The sequence below is a fragment of the Procambarus clarkii genome, chromosome 47, assembly GCF_040958095.1.
Source record: "Procambarus clarkii isolate CNS0578487 chromosome 47, FALCON_Pclarkii_2.0, whole genome shotgun sequence".
Lineage (NCBI taxonomy): Eukaryota > Metazoa > Arthropoda > Malacostraca > Decapoda > Cambaridae > Procambarus > Procambarus clarkii.
The window spans coordinates 24,941,624-24,957,060 of NC_091196.1; the positions used below are offsets into that span (position 1 = coordinate 24,941,624).

Sequence of the window (15,437 nt, forward strand, 5' to 3'; positions counted from 1 at the left end):
AATGGTCCAGGACGGACCGAAACGTCGTCGTCCCTTCACCTTCTAGTGTGTGGTCTGGTCAACAGACACCTCAACAAATACTCCCACTCCTCAACATGAACTGTTCAAGAGAAAACGTCCTTGGCTCATTCTCGAGACAATTACATTGTGTGTAAAAACCCATCAAACTATATAATGTATATGCATACACATGTAAATTTGCATACATCTACAGTCACATAAATATCCTAAACAGATTCGTCCTCTTCCTGTATGATTATCCATCACAAAATATAGAGTTGGGTCAATATATTAACTTGCCACGCCCCCTACTTCTCTCTCAGAGTCCTCCAGCAAATATTTCCACCCATAAACTCGTCCTGTTCAAACATTGAAGAATGTAATCAATAACCTACATCGGGACGCACACACCTGCCACTTTCTCTTCCTCCTCGCGCCCTGCCATTCATCACTCCAGCATCTTGGTGTACTGGCGAGGTGGTGGCCGTGTGTGGGCACTGGGACACGCCCACGGTGACTGAGTGCCCTGCATGGAGGCCACCAGCTGTGTGTACTAGTGTGAGTGCTGTACGAGTGTAAGTATGACGCCACATTATCAGGCCCACTACAGGAGACAGTAACGCTAACCCACAATAATAACTACGGCTCTGCAATGTACCAAATAAAACTACGCTACAATAAAGCGGCCACAGAAAACGGGACAAACGTTTTGGCGTGGGTAACCATCACAGGAAACACTGGAATGCTAAGTTTAGCGTTACTGGTGGTCGACTTGTGTAGCGAGGTGCGGCCACACAACCATCTTATCTTGAGGTTATCTCGAGATGATTTCGGGGCTTTTTAGTGTCCCCGCGGCCCGGTCCTCTACCTGGCCTCCACCCCCCAGGAAGCAGCCCGTGACAGCTGACTAACACCCAGGTACCTATTTTACTGCTACGTAACAGGGACATTGGGCAGAGTTTCTCTCACCCTTTGTTTCTCGCCGGCGCCTGGGATCGAACCCAGGACCACAGGATCACAAGTCCACGTTCTGTCCGCTCGGCCGACATCTTATCTTGATATCTTTCTTGATATCAAGATTTGACCATAAGGTAACCAACCACGCAGGAGTCTCTGGCTGACCCAGACAAAGAGACAACATGTGGGGCTCGACTCTACACACCAGACTCGACCTGATGTTTCCTACCTGTGATTCAGTGGTCAGCCGTCACCCGGTGTTACCATAACTTACCTGTGGGGAGATAGAGAGAACAAAAGTTAACAATGGGTGTTTTATAAGCCGAGAGGCGCTAAACACACACAAATAAACAATTACACAACGAAAGTTTATGTTAGGTATTATTATTATTATTACGAAATTTTATATATTCTCTCACTCTGTATTTACTATTTGTGCCCGTTGGATCCGGGAATCGAACCCTGGCCCTTTGGAATACAACTATTGAGCGCTGTCCGCTCGGCCACGATGACGTGTGTTTACACAGCTAGTTGAGCTTGCAGGGTTGAGCATCTGCTCTTAAGCCCCGCCTTTCAGTCAACAGTTGTTCCGTGCAGTGACATTTCACTCGTTTTCTTACCATATTTACATATAAAGACGAGTATGGAAGTGGTGTCGACGACTTCCTCGTTTAGTTCGTTTCAGTTACTTACGACTCTGAGACTGACAAAGTTCTTTCTTACATCCTTGAGGCGCTTCTGGGTTTCCAGTTATGTCTTTTGTTCCATAATTTGAATGTGCGAGTGTAATGACCCAAGTGTAGTTAGAGGGGATATGCTCGGGTGTGTGTGTGTGTGTGTGTGTGTGTGTGTGTGTGTGTGTGTGTGTGTGTGTGTGTGTGTGTGTGTGTAGGGTCCCCTCCACGCCACTACACGCCTTGTGAGGCGGGGGAGGGGGGGGGGGGGCGTTACATCTGGTTACATACCCGCACTAATTACCGACAATGACAAATATCACAACAAAGAACGAAGTGAAAGCAGAACACATTGCGAGCAGCGGGTCCGTGTCGCTGTAACTGCCACGCTACGCGTCTAACAGCCAGTGAAACTACCATGCTAATTACTGTACTGCCTCCGTCACACCAGCGGCCGCGGAGAGAGAATACCAGAGAGTTGACGGGATGCAGTAGACGGGAGAGAGCAGATTACAGTTCACATAACTACAGTAAGATACATGCACAAAGTATCAAGAATGTTCAGAAAACTAATTCCAAAATAAATGAGTAATGTGATCCTTGCAAGAGGATGAGTATATTTAGATAACTAACCTCATCCTCGCATCAAACAAGACTTCCAAGGATCACGTGGGACATCTCTGCCCAGGTGACGAGGAGAGGAAACAGGTTGACAGTTATTGCCAAAAGATCTGGACTTCACCATTTAAAGGCTACTGAAGAGTACAAGCCTAGATATGGCTATTGACATTGCCAAGACCCCACAAGCTTGAACAACCACTTTGTCCGATCTTCACCCAGATATTTCTCACACCCTCGTACGGCTGTGTCACTCAATGCCCGGCTTCAGACACGAATGTTGTCCACTTGTGGACTGTCAGCCCCATTATCATCCTCTAAGACCACTGACACCTCTCAAACTATGCTCCATTATAGATTACATAAGTCTTCACACAACCAGACAATCACCAAATATATCTTGGCCAGTAAACGACGAAATAATTCAGCGACAATAGACTATTAGACACAGCACAAGCCATTAACACGAAACAAACTCGTTCAAATATTAGCAGCGAGCTTATACTTGGGTATGTGGTATCATCAGTTCCTCTTCACTGGGGAAGAAAGTTGAAATTGAAGTCTTTGAAGATCATTTTACGCGTTACACGAGCCTGTTGCGCATTTCGGTAAGTTACAACAGAGCATCCTTAGAGACGGAGGAACGTATAATGGAAAGGGAGAAGAAAAGGGGAATGGAAGGAGAGGAGGGAAGGAATCAGAGGGCAGAATGACAGGAAGGATAGGTAGCAGAGAGGGATGGAAAGTAGACATGGGAGAGGAATCGAATGCTGGAAGGGAAGGATAGAATGTAGGGAAAGGAAGGAGGATAGAATGTAGGGAAAGGGAGGAGGAAAGAGTGTAAGAAAAGGAATAGAATGAAGTAGTTATTCATTCTAAAATTTTCAATAATAGTTTAACATCGTTTTAATTTGTGTAGACGTAACCAGCGAGGCGCCATACTTGCTGTACTCTTTGTCCGTGTCCTCAACATCCCCAGCTTAATACAGTACTATTTATTGCATCGTGCACACCATCAAATATACATATGCCAGCATATTTAGGGTTAGTGGGTTGTGGATGGTGCCCTTGAAGTCCAGGACCCGGGGGGCAGAGGCGGGGTATGTGTGGAATGCTGCGGCTAGATCCCCAGACACCCACCCTCAGGTAGGCGAAGTCTGGGGGAGTGAAGGGTTGAGGGAGGAGGGGGGGGGGGGGGTTGCATGAGGCTAGAAAGGAGAGAAAGGAAGGAAGAGAGGTAGAAATGATGGGGAAGGGAGGGTGAAGTTGGAATGGAAGCTGGGACAGAACAAGAGGAGCGGGCTCAGGTCTGGTAACTTCAACAGTAGGGTAAGTAGCGAGCTCCAAGGAGGCAGCCAGTCGCTCACACACACACACACACACACACACACACACACACACACACACACACACACACACACACACACACACACACACACACACACAAATTACTTAGATGACAACGTCCCAATCATACCCAGCAACACTTACATAAACACTTACTACACACTCCCAGAAACACAAGATGAAAATACTGAATAAAAATATAATTTGACAATGAATCCACAGCTATATTGTCTTGTTTAAGCCCTAACACATCTTGCCTACACGTCAAGAATGTGGGCAAGTGCCTCCAATAAAGGCCTAACACACAACCTTCACAACTGCAAACACACATCTTTATTAGGCAGCACTATACCAAAGTTCTCATAGTCAAACCATTAACCAACCAATAAAGATATCTTTGTAATATATGGCTGAGCCTGTATATGGGAGCTGGCTCGGCTCACCAGCTCCTGAGCCTGTATATGGGAGCTGGCTCGGCTCACCAGCTCCTGAGCCTGTACATGGGAGCTGGCTCGGCTCACCAGCTCCTGAGCCTGTATGAGGGAGCTGGCTCGCCTTATAAGCCGTCTACTACACACACCTCTTATACAAGACAAGTCGCTCCCAAAATATGGATGTAACAAGGCGTAGCATTCATCACTGGCAGGCTTATAAATGCGTTACTGTCAGCCTGGTGACCCTCTTTTGTTTTCTGATAGACGACGCGAAGACCACGAGTCGCAGTGTCGTGGACAAGCTGCTGATCAAGTTATTCAATAGCGATGCTCATTTATGTATTAATGCAAACACGAACGGTACTTTTACTGTGAAACATGTTACCATGCATCCATACTGGTGCTTTAATGAAGGGTCTGACATTCACTCGTGATGCTCTTTTGATTTTTAACCGGTTATGTTCCAGTACTTATTACTTGCCACAACTCTCTTGTTTTGTTTTACGTGTTAAGTCTTTATGCAGGCGATGCTCATTTGTTTCTTGTCATGCTCCTCTCAAGGAAATTACGCGTGTTAATGTGTCGTGTGATTATCATTTATTTCTCAAAACATAAGAGCTTCAGTGTTTATCATTATCAACGAAGGAAGACTTTGCTCTCTTTCGTGGTTTAATAACTGAAGTGTGTCGTAGGCTGTTAAGCCTTCCCATGCGTTTTCTGTTTGGTATTATTATTCCAGATTTAGTTGTAATGTAACCTAACATTGTGTTGAATTTATTAACATTTCACTGAAGTTTTGTTAACTATTACACAAGAGAGTGCATGGTAAGTGGTCAATTAGTGCCATAGACTGGATGTTGGTGAGGTGCCTCGCAGCGACACTGTACAACACTGATCACAACAATACTCAGTCACACAACCTTTACTCGTAACTTATACAAACCGATGCACGATCTGCAGGAGGAGACCTATGACTGCCACCTGGCAAGGCGAGAACTAAGCAATACTAGCAAGATAATGCCAAGGGCAAAAAATCAAAGCGCTGACGTTAAGCAATAATAGAAATCGCACCTAGATAGCCCTGGCCAAACGCAGTTTGCCGAGAGGCGACGACGGGGCCAAGCGGTCACCGACTATCAAACGAACATTAGTATGCTAGGCTGTGGGGCTGGCGCCAGGCTGCCCCTACCTCTTCATCCTTTATTGTATCCGTGGGATAGAACCCAGTCCCACACACCCTTCGTATGCAGGAGTCAAACCACCGTTCCACGTCTCCCACATTACCAAGGGCAGACATGATGAGGCACTGAAATACTTATGGATAAGACCGTTAGCCCAGTCTCTCTACGCTCAACGATATTATGTGGCGACGTTGCTTGCAGGCTTGGACCCGAGGCCTGTCAGGCCCTCAGAGTTTAAGGCAACAACGACAACTTATCGACACACTAACACTCAAGTCCTGAACATTGGTCAGGACTAAAGTATGCTCTCAGTCTATACATACATCTCTCGGTATCTCATTGAATATGACAGCATATTCTGTATTTACTATTTTCTGATTTAGGGCTTCTATCCCTCTTACTAATGCTCTTACATCAGGGCCCAGCTGGAAGAGGACTTCACCTCTCGGTATACCTATACCTTCATTACAGGGTTAGTAAGAAACTTTTGGTTGTGGAATAAAAGGCAATTTTGGATTACTGCGTCATTTTGATAAACAGAGACCGTAAAGAGTGAATTGAGAGGGTGGAAGACGAGTACACACACGTCAGAGAGGCAGCAGACCATCAAGGAAGCCAGTCTTCATGGCCACACACTGCATCACCGTTTATAACAATGTCTCATAATTCACCGAGGTCCCCCCTTTAAAATCTAACCTTGACAGTTTTCTATTATTCCACCCCTTCGACGCCCAGACGCACAACATCATTATCCCTCAAAAGCCAGCATACGGAAGTGCCGCGACCTTCAACAAATATATATAAATATATACTGATGATATATATCCCGCTGCTAACGATTCCATAAGTATTTTCCTTAACCGTTTTTATGCGGGCGACAATTTTGTCTTCTTTTACCGGAGAGGTCTTGGGCGACGTCCTTCACGCCTCAGCCACACGCCGTTTTCTGTCACGCACCCTGGGGGTCCTCCCAGACACCCTGGGGGTCCTCCCAGACACCCTGGGGGTCCTCCCAGACACCCTGGGGGTCCTCCCAGACACCCTGGGGGTCCTCCCAGACACCCTGGGGGTCCTCCCAGACACCCTGGGGGTCCTCCCAGACACCCTGGGGGTCCTCCCAGACACCCTGGGGGTCCTCCCAGACACCCTGGGGGTCCTCCCAGACACCCTGGGGGTCCTCCCAGACACCCTGGGGGTCCTCCCAGACACCCTGGGGGTCCTCCCAGACACCCTGGGGGTCCTCCCAGACACCCTGGGGGTCCTCCCAGACACCCTGGGGGTCCTCCCAGACACCCTGGGGGTCCTCCCAGACACCCTGGGGGTCTCCCAGAACAAAAATTCACAAACAGCTCCCGAATGGAATAACACATAGACGTGTTTTGTCTTTGTCACCAGAAGTAACTTCGGTATTGCAGCGTCCCGCCGGTGTCCCTCACACCCTTGGCCTACCACCGTCCTCCCGCGGGGGATTGTGTACTCCAGCCTCCAGTACACCAGTCCCGTCTGGCATATGAAAACCTTTTTCTGCTCTTGACTAGACAAAGACTAATTTTGTAGATATAAACCCAACAGTCTTGTGGGGCCACAGACTTCTGCTGGGTTGCCGACCTAAGAGTTTTAACGTAACCCGAAGGTTATATCCCTGGAAACACAAACCGTAACTGTCCCTATTTTCCGCTTGTTACAGCTTGTAATAAAGTTGTTACATCTTGGCTTAACGTGTTTATGGCGTATTAGAACGTTTATACAAATTGCTATATTGGTTGTTATAACTAGTTAGGAGGTGTTAAAACTCGTTCGAACGTTGTAGCAACGTCGTAGTTTTGTTGTGTGTTTGGTGGGATGGATGGTTGTTAATCCGGCTCTAATGACCTCGTTGCTGCGGGGCGCGAGTGAAACTATCAGTCAATCCCACTACGCTCTCTCCGTCAGGCGCTTGGGTCACACACATATAAAACACATTAAATATTTTATAAAACCACCTCCCATCGTGTCTCCTAGCTACGCCCACACGCCCACTCGCCGCCCATCTCTAGCATAGCTTAACCTTCACCCGCCCAGTCAAACACCTACCCGCATGTCGTTTAGCTAACCTCGAACAAGCGCTATAAATCCGGGTGTCGCTAACGATATGCTCTTATTTTTACTCTCGCCAGAGACCCTCACCTCCTTTATTGCCCCCCCCCCACGCCTTTGATATCTTTACTATCTTTCCTTCTGAACTTTTTCTCCTATTCCGGTGTTATTTATCAGTGTCGAGGCCTTTCCCCCATCGTGTCAATAACGCATTGTATGTTGTCTCACAACTTCCATTCCTCGCGCCATGTTCCAGACCATGTTGACCAGACCACACACTAGAAGGTGAAGGGACGACGACGTTTCGGTCCGTCCTGGACCATTCTCAAGTCGATTGTACGCCACCTAAGGACACACTACAGTAGGATAACCTCCACAGGTATAGCTAACAAGGCAGACATGACGAAGAGGGGAAAGTCGACAGACTCATCCCTGTGTTTACTCATCCGGCACTGTTTACCGAGTTGAAAATAACGTTTAATTGTTTGAACAGAGTGGCAATGGTGTTACCAACTTCCGACGCGTGTTCCTGGTTTTCTACATCATATAAATTCCGCATTATTGATCAACATTCACATTCTTAAATTAGTTCACTGTTGTTTTCATATCTCTTAAAGCAACTGGCGTGTGTGGGATGCCTGAGCAGCTACCCGGCCGGGTGCTCCACGTCTTAGCTTGCTAAGCAGGTTAGAAGCTTAGTGTGGGTTAGGGAGCTATGCAGGTATCCGGCTAGCACGTACTGTGAGAGCCGGACGTGGGGTGCAAGTGTCACCAGTGTAGAGAGCACCGATGCCTTCCCTTGAGTGATTGATTGATTGATTGATGAAGATTAAGCCACCCAAAAGGTGGCACGGGCATGAATAGCCCGTAAGTGGTGGCCCTTTTGAGCCATTACCAGTATCAAGAGCTGATACTGGAGATCTGTGGAGGTTTCCCTCGAGTGTAACACACCGCCTTATATAGCACACTTACCACAACACACTTCACTCTTAATGAAGAGTTTACATAGAAATTTTATATTTAATTTTCATATTTTTGTTAGTAACTTTAACTTATTTCTCTGGCGTGCATTGCTACATATTTTATCGTAAGCTATAATATCTTGATATCTTGGCATTTAATCACAGTTCCTGTCAATCTCAGGGGCTGTCAATCTCAGCCTGTGGCAGTGATGAACCTTGACACTAATCTCAGATTTATTGACATTAGAATTGGAAAATTTGTTTAATCGGATGCACTTGGATGTGGTAGTTCTCAACAGGTGCGCAGTTTAGGGGTTAGAGATCATCTTCAATGATCTCGTAAGTGTTCCTAATATTGTGTAATAATTATATAATATATATAATATATATAATATATATTATATATATATATATATATATATATATATATATATATATATATATATATAAACATTGTGTGTGTGTGTAAACCACGAAGAAATTAACGCGTGAACAAAATGACTGTCTGACCACGAACGAAGAATTAAGACAAGAATTTCCTCCACGTACTTTCGTATAATATATATTCATTATTCTGAAGATGTATTATCAAATACGAAAGTTCTTAAGGAAATTCCTGTCTTGATTCTACGTTCGTGATCCGAGATATATATATATATATATATATATATATATATATATATATATATATATATATATATATATATATATATATATATATATATATATATATATATATATATATATATATATACACACACATATATATGTCAGTGGTTCTAGACGGAGAGGGGCAGACATCAAAGAAATGACTGGGTATACCTTTACCATTCAGGTCCACGGCCCAACATTGAACCGGCACCAGGCGCCCCACTCTGCATGTCTTCCTCCCTATTATATCTCCCCAGTGCCAGCCCTCCCCCATCCCCCATCCTAGCCAGCTGTACCATGTATGTCATCCACCCTCCCCACCCACCCTCTCAAACTATCCCTCACCCGCCTGGTGGCCCAAACACCCACCCACCTCACCAAACCCACCGCCCGCCCGCCCACCCCAAACCCGCCCACCGCCCGCCTGCTTGGTCTGAAGATCCTGCTTCGGGTCGGAGGCAGCTTTCACCCGCTTGCAAGGAGGACATATCTCCCGCCTGTCTAGCTGTTTACACCTGTTTGTAACACCCTCTCATAACTTTGGTTACCGCAAATATTTTTTTTGAGGGGGGGGGGGAGGGGGGTTTGTTTACAAGCACGTGAAGGTGAGTGTGAGGGAGGGGGGGGGGGGAAGCGAGTGTGTCCCCTCACAGTGTGAGGGGGAAGCGAGTGCGTCCCTCACAGTATGAGGGGGGGAAGCGAGTGCGTCCCTCACAGTATGAGGGGGGGGGGAAGTGAGTGCGTCCCTCACAGTATGAGGGGGGAAGTGAGTGCGTCCCTCACAGTGTGTGGGGGGGGAGTGAGTGCGTCCCTCACAGTGCGTGGGGGGGGGGGGGAGTGCGTCCCTCACAGTGCGTGGGGGGGGGGGGAGTGCGTCCCTCACAGTGCGTGGGGGGGGGGAAGTGAGTGCGTCCCTCACAGTATGATAGGGGGGAAGTGAGTGCGTCGCTCACAGTATGAGAGAGGGCCAAGTGAGTGCGTCGCTCACAGTATGAGGGGGGGGGGGGGGAAGTGAGTGCGTCACTCACATTCCTGGCGCGTCGCTGTGTACCTGCAGCGTTGCCAGCGCCGCCATACACAACTTATCAGTATTCACCGACTCTTTTACGCTACGATTTATTTATTTATTCTGCATTTGCTTTCCCAGCGTTGGTATGCCGGCGTGTGCGTGGGCAGCATGCACGTCGCCTCACACTAGGCGGCTCACAACCTACATTACCATTACCTAGACCCTCAGTGTGAGAGCAGCTACGGAATGCGCTGATGGCTAACACTCTCGCGTAAGGCGTCCGTTGGGATATCCTTATTCAAATTAAAAAATTCAAATTCAAATTTTTAGTCAGGAAGAGTAGATACGTAGATGATTTACAAATAATGTTGGATTTATAAATAGAGCTACTACATACAATACCTAAAGCCACTATTACGCACAGCGTTTCGGGCAAGAAACGCAGGTCGTGGAGCTTGGTAATATGTAGGTCACCGGTTGTTTGGTCACACACACACACACACAACTAGGCGAGTACACACACACACACACACACACACACACACACATATGCATATGGAATGTGCAGCTCCAGCCTGGAGTCCATACGTAGTTAAACACAAGAGTCAGAGGTATGCCACCAGACTATTCCCAGAGTTGAGAGGTACGACTCACGAGGAATGGCTACGGGAGCGAAACCTGACGTCCCTGGAAGGCAGAAGAGTTAAGAGACATGTTCGCCACCTACAAAATTCTCAAGAGGAATTGACAGGGTAGACAAACTACTTAGCATGGACGGAACAAAAACAAGGGGGGACAGGTGGAAAATGAGTAACCAAAATGGGCCACAGAGACATTAGAAAGAATTATTTCAGTCAGGGTAGTTAACAGGTGGAATGCATTAGGCAGTGATGTGGTGGAGGCCGACTCCATACACAGTTTCAAATGTAGATATGATAGAGCCCAGTAGGCTCAGGAACCTGTACACCAGTTGATTGACGGTTGAGAGGCGGAGCCAAATAACCGAAGCTCAACCCCCGCAAGCACAACTAGGTGAACACAAAACTAAATCCCTAACTAATCGACCTAACTACTGGGAGGTAGTTACACAGAGTACATGTACGCGTACACACTGTGTGAGTGTGTAAATGTACTCTGGGTAACTACCGAAGTGTAGTTACAAGATGAGAGCTATGCTCGGTGTCCCGTCTTCCCAGTACTCTTTGTCGTATAACTCTTTGACCTACTGACGATTTGGCCTCCACCACCGTCTCACTTAGCTTCTTCCAACCGTCTACCACTCTCTTGGCAAAAGAAAACTTTCTTTGTGTGTGTGTTCACCTAATTGTGCTTGCGAGGGTTGACCTCTGACACTCGGCCCGCCTCTCAACTATTAATCAACTGTTACTAACCACTAATTTTTCACACACACACACACACACACACACGCATAGTTCTGCACACCAGTTGATTGACAGTTGAGAGGCGGGACCAAAGAGACAAAGCTCAACCCCTGCAAGCACAATTAGGTGAGTACACACCAACCTGGTCTCGCACTTGCTTATAGTCAATAATGGCTTATTTAATAAGTGCTTATGTGACATACTAATTTATTGTGAATATATTTGTTTAGCTTGAAAAGCTTCATAGAAAACACCGACCTCACCTAACCTTCTTAGTGTGTTAAGATAAGCATCTTATTGCTTCTTAATTACAATTATTACTTAACCTATACCGTTGATAGTAAGTAATAATTGTAAATAAGAAGCAATAAGATGATTATCTTAACATACTACGAAGGTTAGGTGAGGTCGGTGTTTTCTATGAAGCTTTTCAAGGTAAAGTAATATATTCACAACCAATTAGTATGTCACATAAGCACTTATTAAATAAGCCAATATTGACAGTAAGGAAGTGCGAGAACGGGTTGTACACACACACACACACACACGAAGCAGCCCGTACCAGCTGTTTAACTCCCAGGTACCTATTTACTGTTAGGTAACTGGGTGAAAAAAAAACTGCCCATTTGTCTCTGCCGGCGCCGGGAATCGAACCCGGGCCACAGGATTACGAGTCCTGGGCGTGATGTCAACTCAGCTACCAGACCCCTTCCGCTACGCAGTGTGTACTCACCTAGTTGGTGAGTACACACTGCGTAGCTGAAGGGGGGAAAACTGTGTGTGTGTGTGTGTACTCGCCTATTTGTACTCACCTAATTGTGTTTGCGGGGGTTGAGCTCTGGCTCTTTGGTCCCGCCTCTCAACTGTCAATCAACTGGTATACAGATTCCTGAGCCTACTGGTGTGTGGGTGTGTGTGTGTGTGTGTGTGTGTGTGTGTGTGTGTGTGTGTGTGTGTGTGTGTGTGTGTGTGTGTGTGTGTGTAACCCCGACACTTATGTCAGCCGTCTCCGGGTATTCTCATACCCAAGAGTGAAGCTGTGACGCAAGAGAGTCATCAGTACTGGAGGTGCCTGGCGAGCAGTACACCAAGACCATCTTACCGGGGCTAATGACCAGTACTCCCGGGAACTAACGAGGCAGCGACCAGGGCCGCCACAACCATCCTGTCTTGGTGCTTGTAACTACCTGCTCCCTCCTACTAATACACACTTATGGACCCCAGGTAAGTCACCTATTGTACTGTTTTTATAATCCAGAAATAATAAAGCTAAAAATCAAACTTAAATATTCCTAGGATTAGTATAGTACACGTATGAACTATCTTAGGCCTCAACGATACTTTTTGGGTAATTACAAATGGATTATATCCAAAGGCTTTTTGTCTGGGCGGTGGTAATTTTTTCTCACCCTCTAATATACCAATATTTCTCCCCCTCTCGCTCCCCACCCCACCACTCCCTCTCCCTCTCTCCCCACCACCTAATTACTTATCTCCCCCACCCCACCACCTCCCACCACCACTTATCACACATTACGTCTCTCATACCTTTCTTATATCGCTTACTGCTCTTCTCTCTGCTTTCTCTCCCCCACCCCTTCCCTCCCCTTCCCCCCCCCCCTCACCCAACCTATCCATCAAGATAACTTAATGTTCCCAATTTGTTTTACACATGGCTGTTTACAGTCCTCCAGCGTCCGGGCACTGAGTTATGTGACACATTTACACGCGTTTACAAGTTAATGACGATTTCTGCCCAAGTTTAGAAGTATCCACAAATATAAGAAGTCTTGGCAACAACTTTCACAAGCAGTTCATAAACGATGCCTTTGTAAATAAGTTAACTGATGAATCAGTGTCGTTGGAGAATATATATATTTTTAGAGATTCATGTCATCGTGCTAAAAGCCTCATTTGTATTTTGCCGGTTTAACTGGGCTGCAGTACTCCTGCAACCCGTTCTCGCACTTGCTTATAGTCAATATTGGCTTATTTAATAAGTGCATATGTGACATACTAATTGATTGTAAATATTTTAGTTTACCTTGAAAAGCTTCATAGAAAACACCGACCTTACCTAACCTTCTTAGTATGTTAAGATAAGCATCTTATTGCTTCTTAATTACAATTATTACTTAACCTAAGAAGCAATAAGATGCTTATCTTAACATACTAAGGAGGTTAGGTGAGGTCGGTGTTTTCTATGAAGCTTTTCAAGGTAAACTAAAATATTAACAATTAGTATGTCACATATGCACCTATTAAATAAGCCAATATTGACTAAAAGCAAGTGCGAGAACGGGTTGACCCAGGGGCATGACACCCAGGGGTGTGGGTAACCAGCCGCCAACACATCACTGGTCACATACTGTCCCCAGCTCTCAGCTCTGGTGGAAGACATTCAGCCGTCTTAATAAACCCCAGAGCCTCGCGGATAATGTTCGTCACCTTACAAGCAAGACAGGTTTGAAATTTATAAGGAGTGTGTCATTCATGAATGGACGTCTCGGCTGCACGCTTGTCGCAGGCTGTTGCAGAGCTGAGGAGCACCAGGAAGGTCTCCCGGGACCCGGGTCGAGGTGTGAAGTCTGGCACCGTTGAAGTAGTCACCGGGTTAATAACATTATTCAACATTTGTTAAACGAACACTCAGTGGGTCAGTTGCCACTTGAAGCCTGGTATTAGTATTGGTCTTGGGGGGAAGACTAAGCTTATGGGTTGCATGACTTAGTGTTGTCAAGGGGATGCTAATGAACTTGACCGCAGACACGCAGCCCAGCAGATGGAGGGTTGGGGAGGAATATGTTATGTCCTCTACTCTCTCACCTCCGCTCCCGCCCCCAGCCTGCATTATCTCTCACTCGTGTCCACAACACACCCGCACTCTCATACAATGCCTTTCACTCGTCTTCAATCACTAGGAAGTGTATCGTCTGTAGCAACTCTTCCCTCCCCCCCCTTGAGTGCTGACCACCTCCACCCCCCTTCCTCGAGTGTTGGCTACCATCTCCACCCCCCCCCCTCCCTCGAGTGCTGGCTACCACAGAAACGCCCTTAGCCTGTTCCATTCCTCGTGGGACCTTTCCGTTCGCTGTTCTCCCCCTCTGGAAAGGCGATTGTCTTTCCATCACTAGAGACACTCTTACATTCCCCAGAGTACCACTTAACTATTGCAGGACTCTGGTCATTCACCAGCCGGGCCAGCCACAGGCCTGGACTGAGCCCCTCTCAAGAATATCTTTCCAAAACGCAGCCAGTATGACACCCGACACCAGAACTGTCAAGGCTCGGCTGGTAGTGTCTTAGTTTCCTTGCCACATTCTCAACTCTCCTTACACACAATTGTTACACTGGTAACAAAGGCAAAGTCTTGGGAGTAAATACAGTAGTCACAGGATGAGAGGGAGCCACCACCAGGAGCACAGGAAGAGCAGACGAGGTACTCACCGATCTTCTTGTTGATGGTGATGGCGGGTCCCAGCTGGGAGTCAGAGAGGACGGCCGCCACGCTGAAGGTGTAGTCGGTGTTGGGGTGGATGCAGTAGTTGCAGTCCTCGGGGTTGAGGGTGAAGCTACACTGCTGCTCGGTACACTGTGGGAGGATACACACACGTCTTTACTCATTCGGTTCCTCATGATTAAGGTGTGTTGTTGGGTAAGCCGCTAATCTCAATGTTGAGCACTTTACAGGTTTATGACTAGTCTCTGAATTTATCTTACTGTTGTGAGGCTGGATAGCTGGTGGTGGATGTGGTGAGTGAGGTGTGTAGTGGTGAGTGAGGTGTGTAGTGGCGAGTGAGGTGTGTAGTGGTGAGTGAGGTGTGTAGTGGTGAGTGAGGTGTGTAGTGGTGAGTGAGGTGTGTAGTGGTGAGTGAGGTGTGTAGTGGTGAGTGAGGTGTGTAGTGGTGAGTGAGGTGTGTAGTGGTGAGTGAGGTGTGTAGTGGTGAGTGAGGTGTGTAGTGGTGAGTGAGGTGTGTAGTGGTGAGTGAGGTGTGTAGTGGTGACAAACTAGCGGTGAGTGTTGTTTCAAGTCATTCTCACCACGTTCCAAAAGCGGTAGTGACAAGATATATATACTCAAAATATAAATAATTTAAGGCCAAAACAAGCTCATTCAAATCGAGTAGTAGTAATGTGAAGGAGTTG

General features: G+C 46.7%; 1 protein-coding gene across 2 annotated transcripts in view; it reads right to left on the reverse strand.

The window, feature by feature from the left end:
- LOC123763006 (uncharacterized) overlaps positions 1–15,437 on the reverse strand; it is a 123,765-nt gene that overhangs the window by 64,236 nt on the left and 44,092 nt on the right. For both annotated transcript variants that reach the window (XM_045749920.2, XM_045749919.2), the window contains one exon: positions 14,739–14,883. In XM_045749920.2, the coding sequence (XP_045605876.1) occupies positions 14,739–14,883 (145 nt within the window). The remainder of the gene's footprint in view (positions 1–14,738; positions 14,884–15,437) is intronic.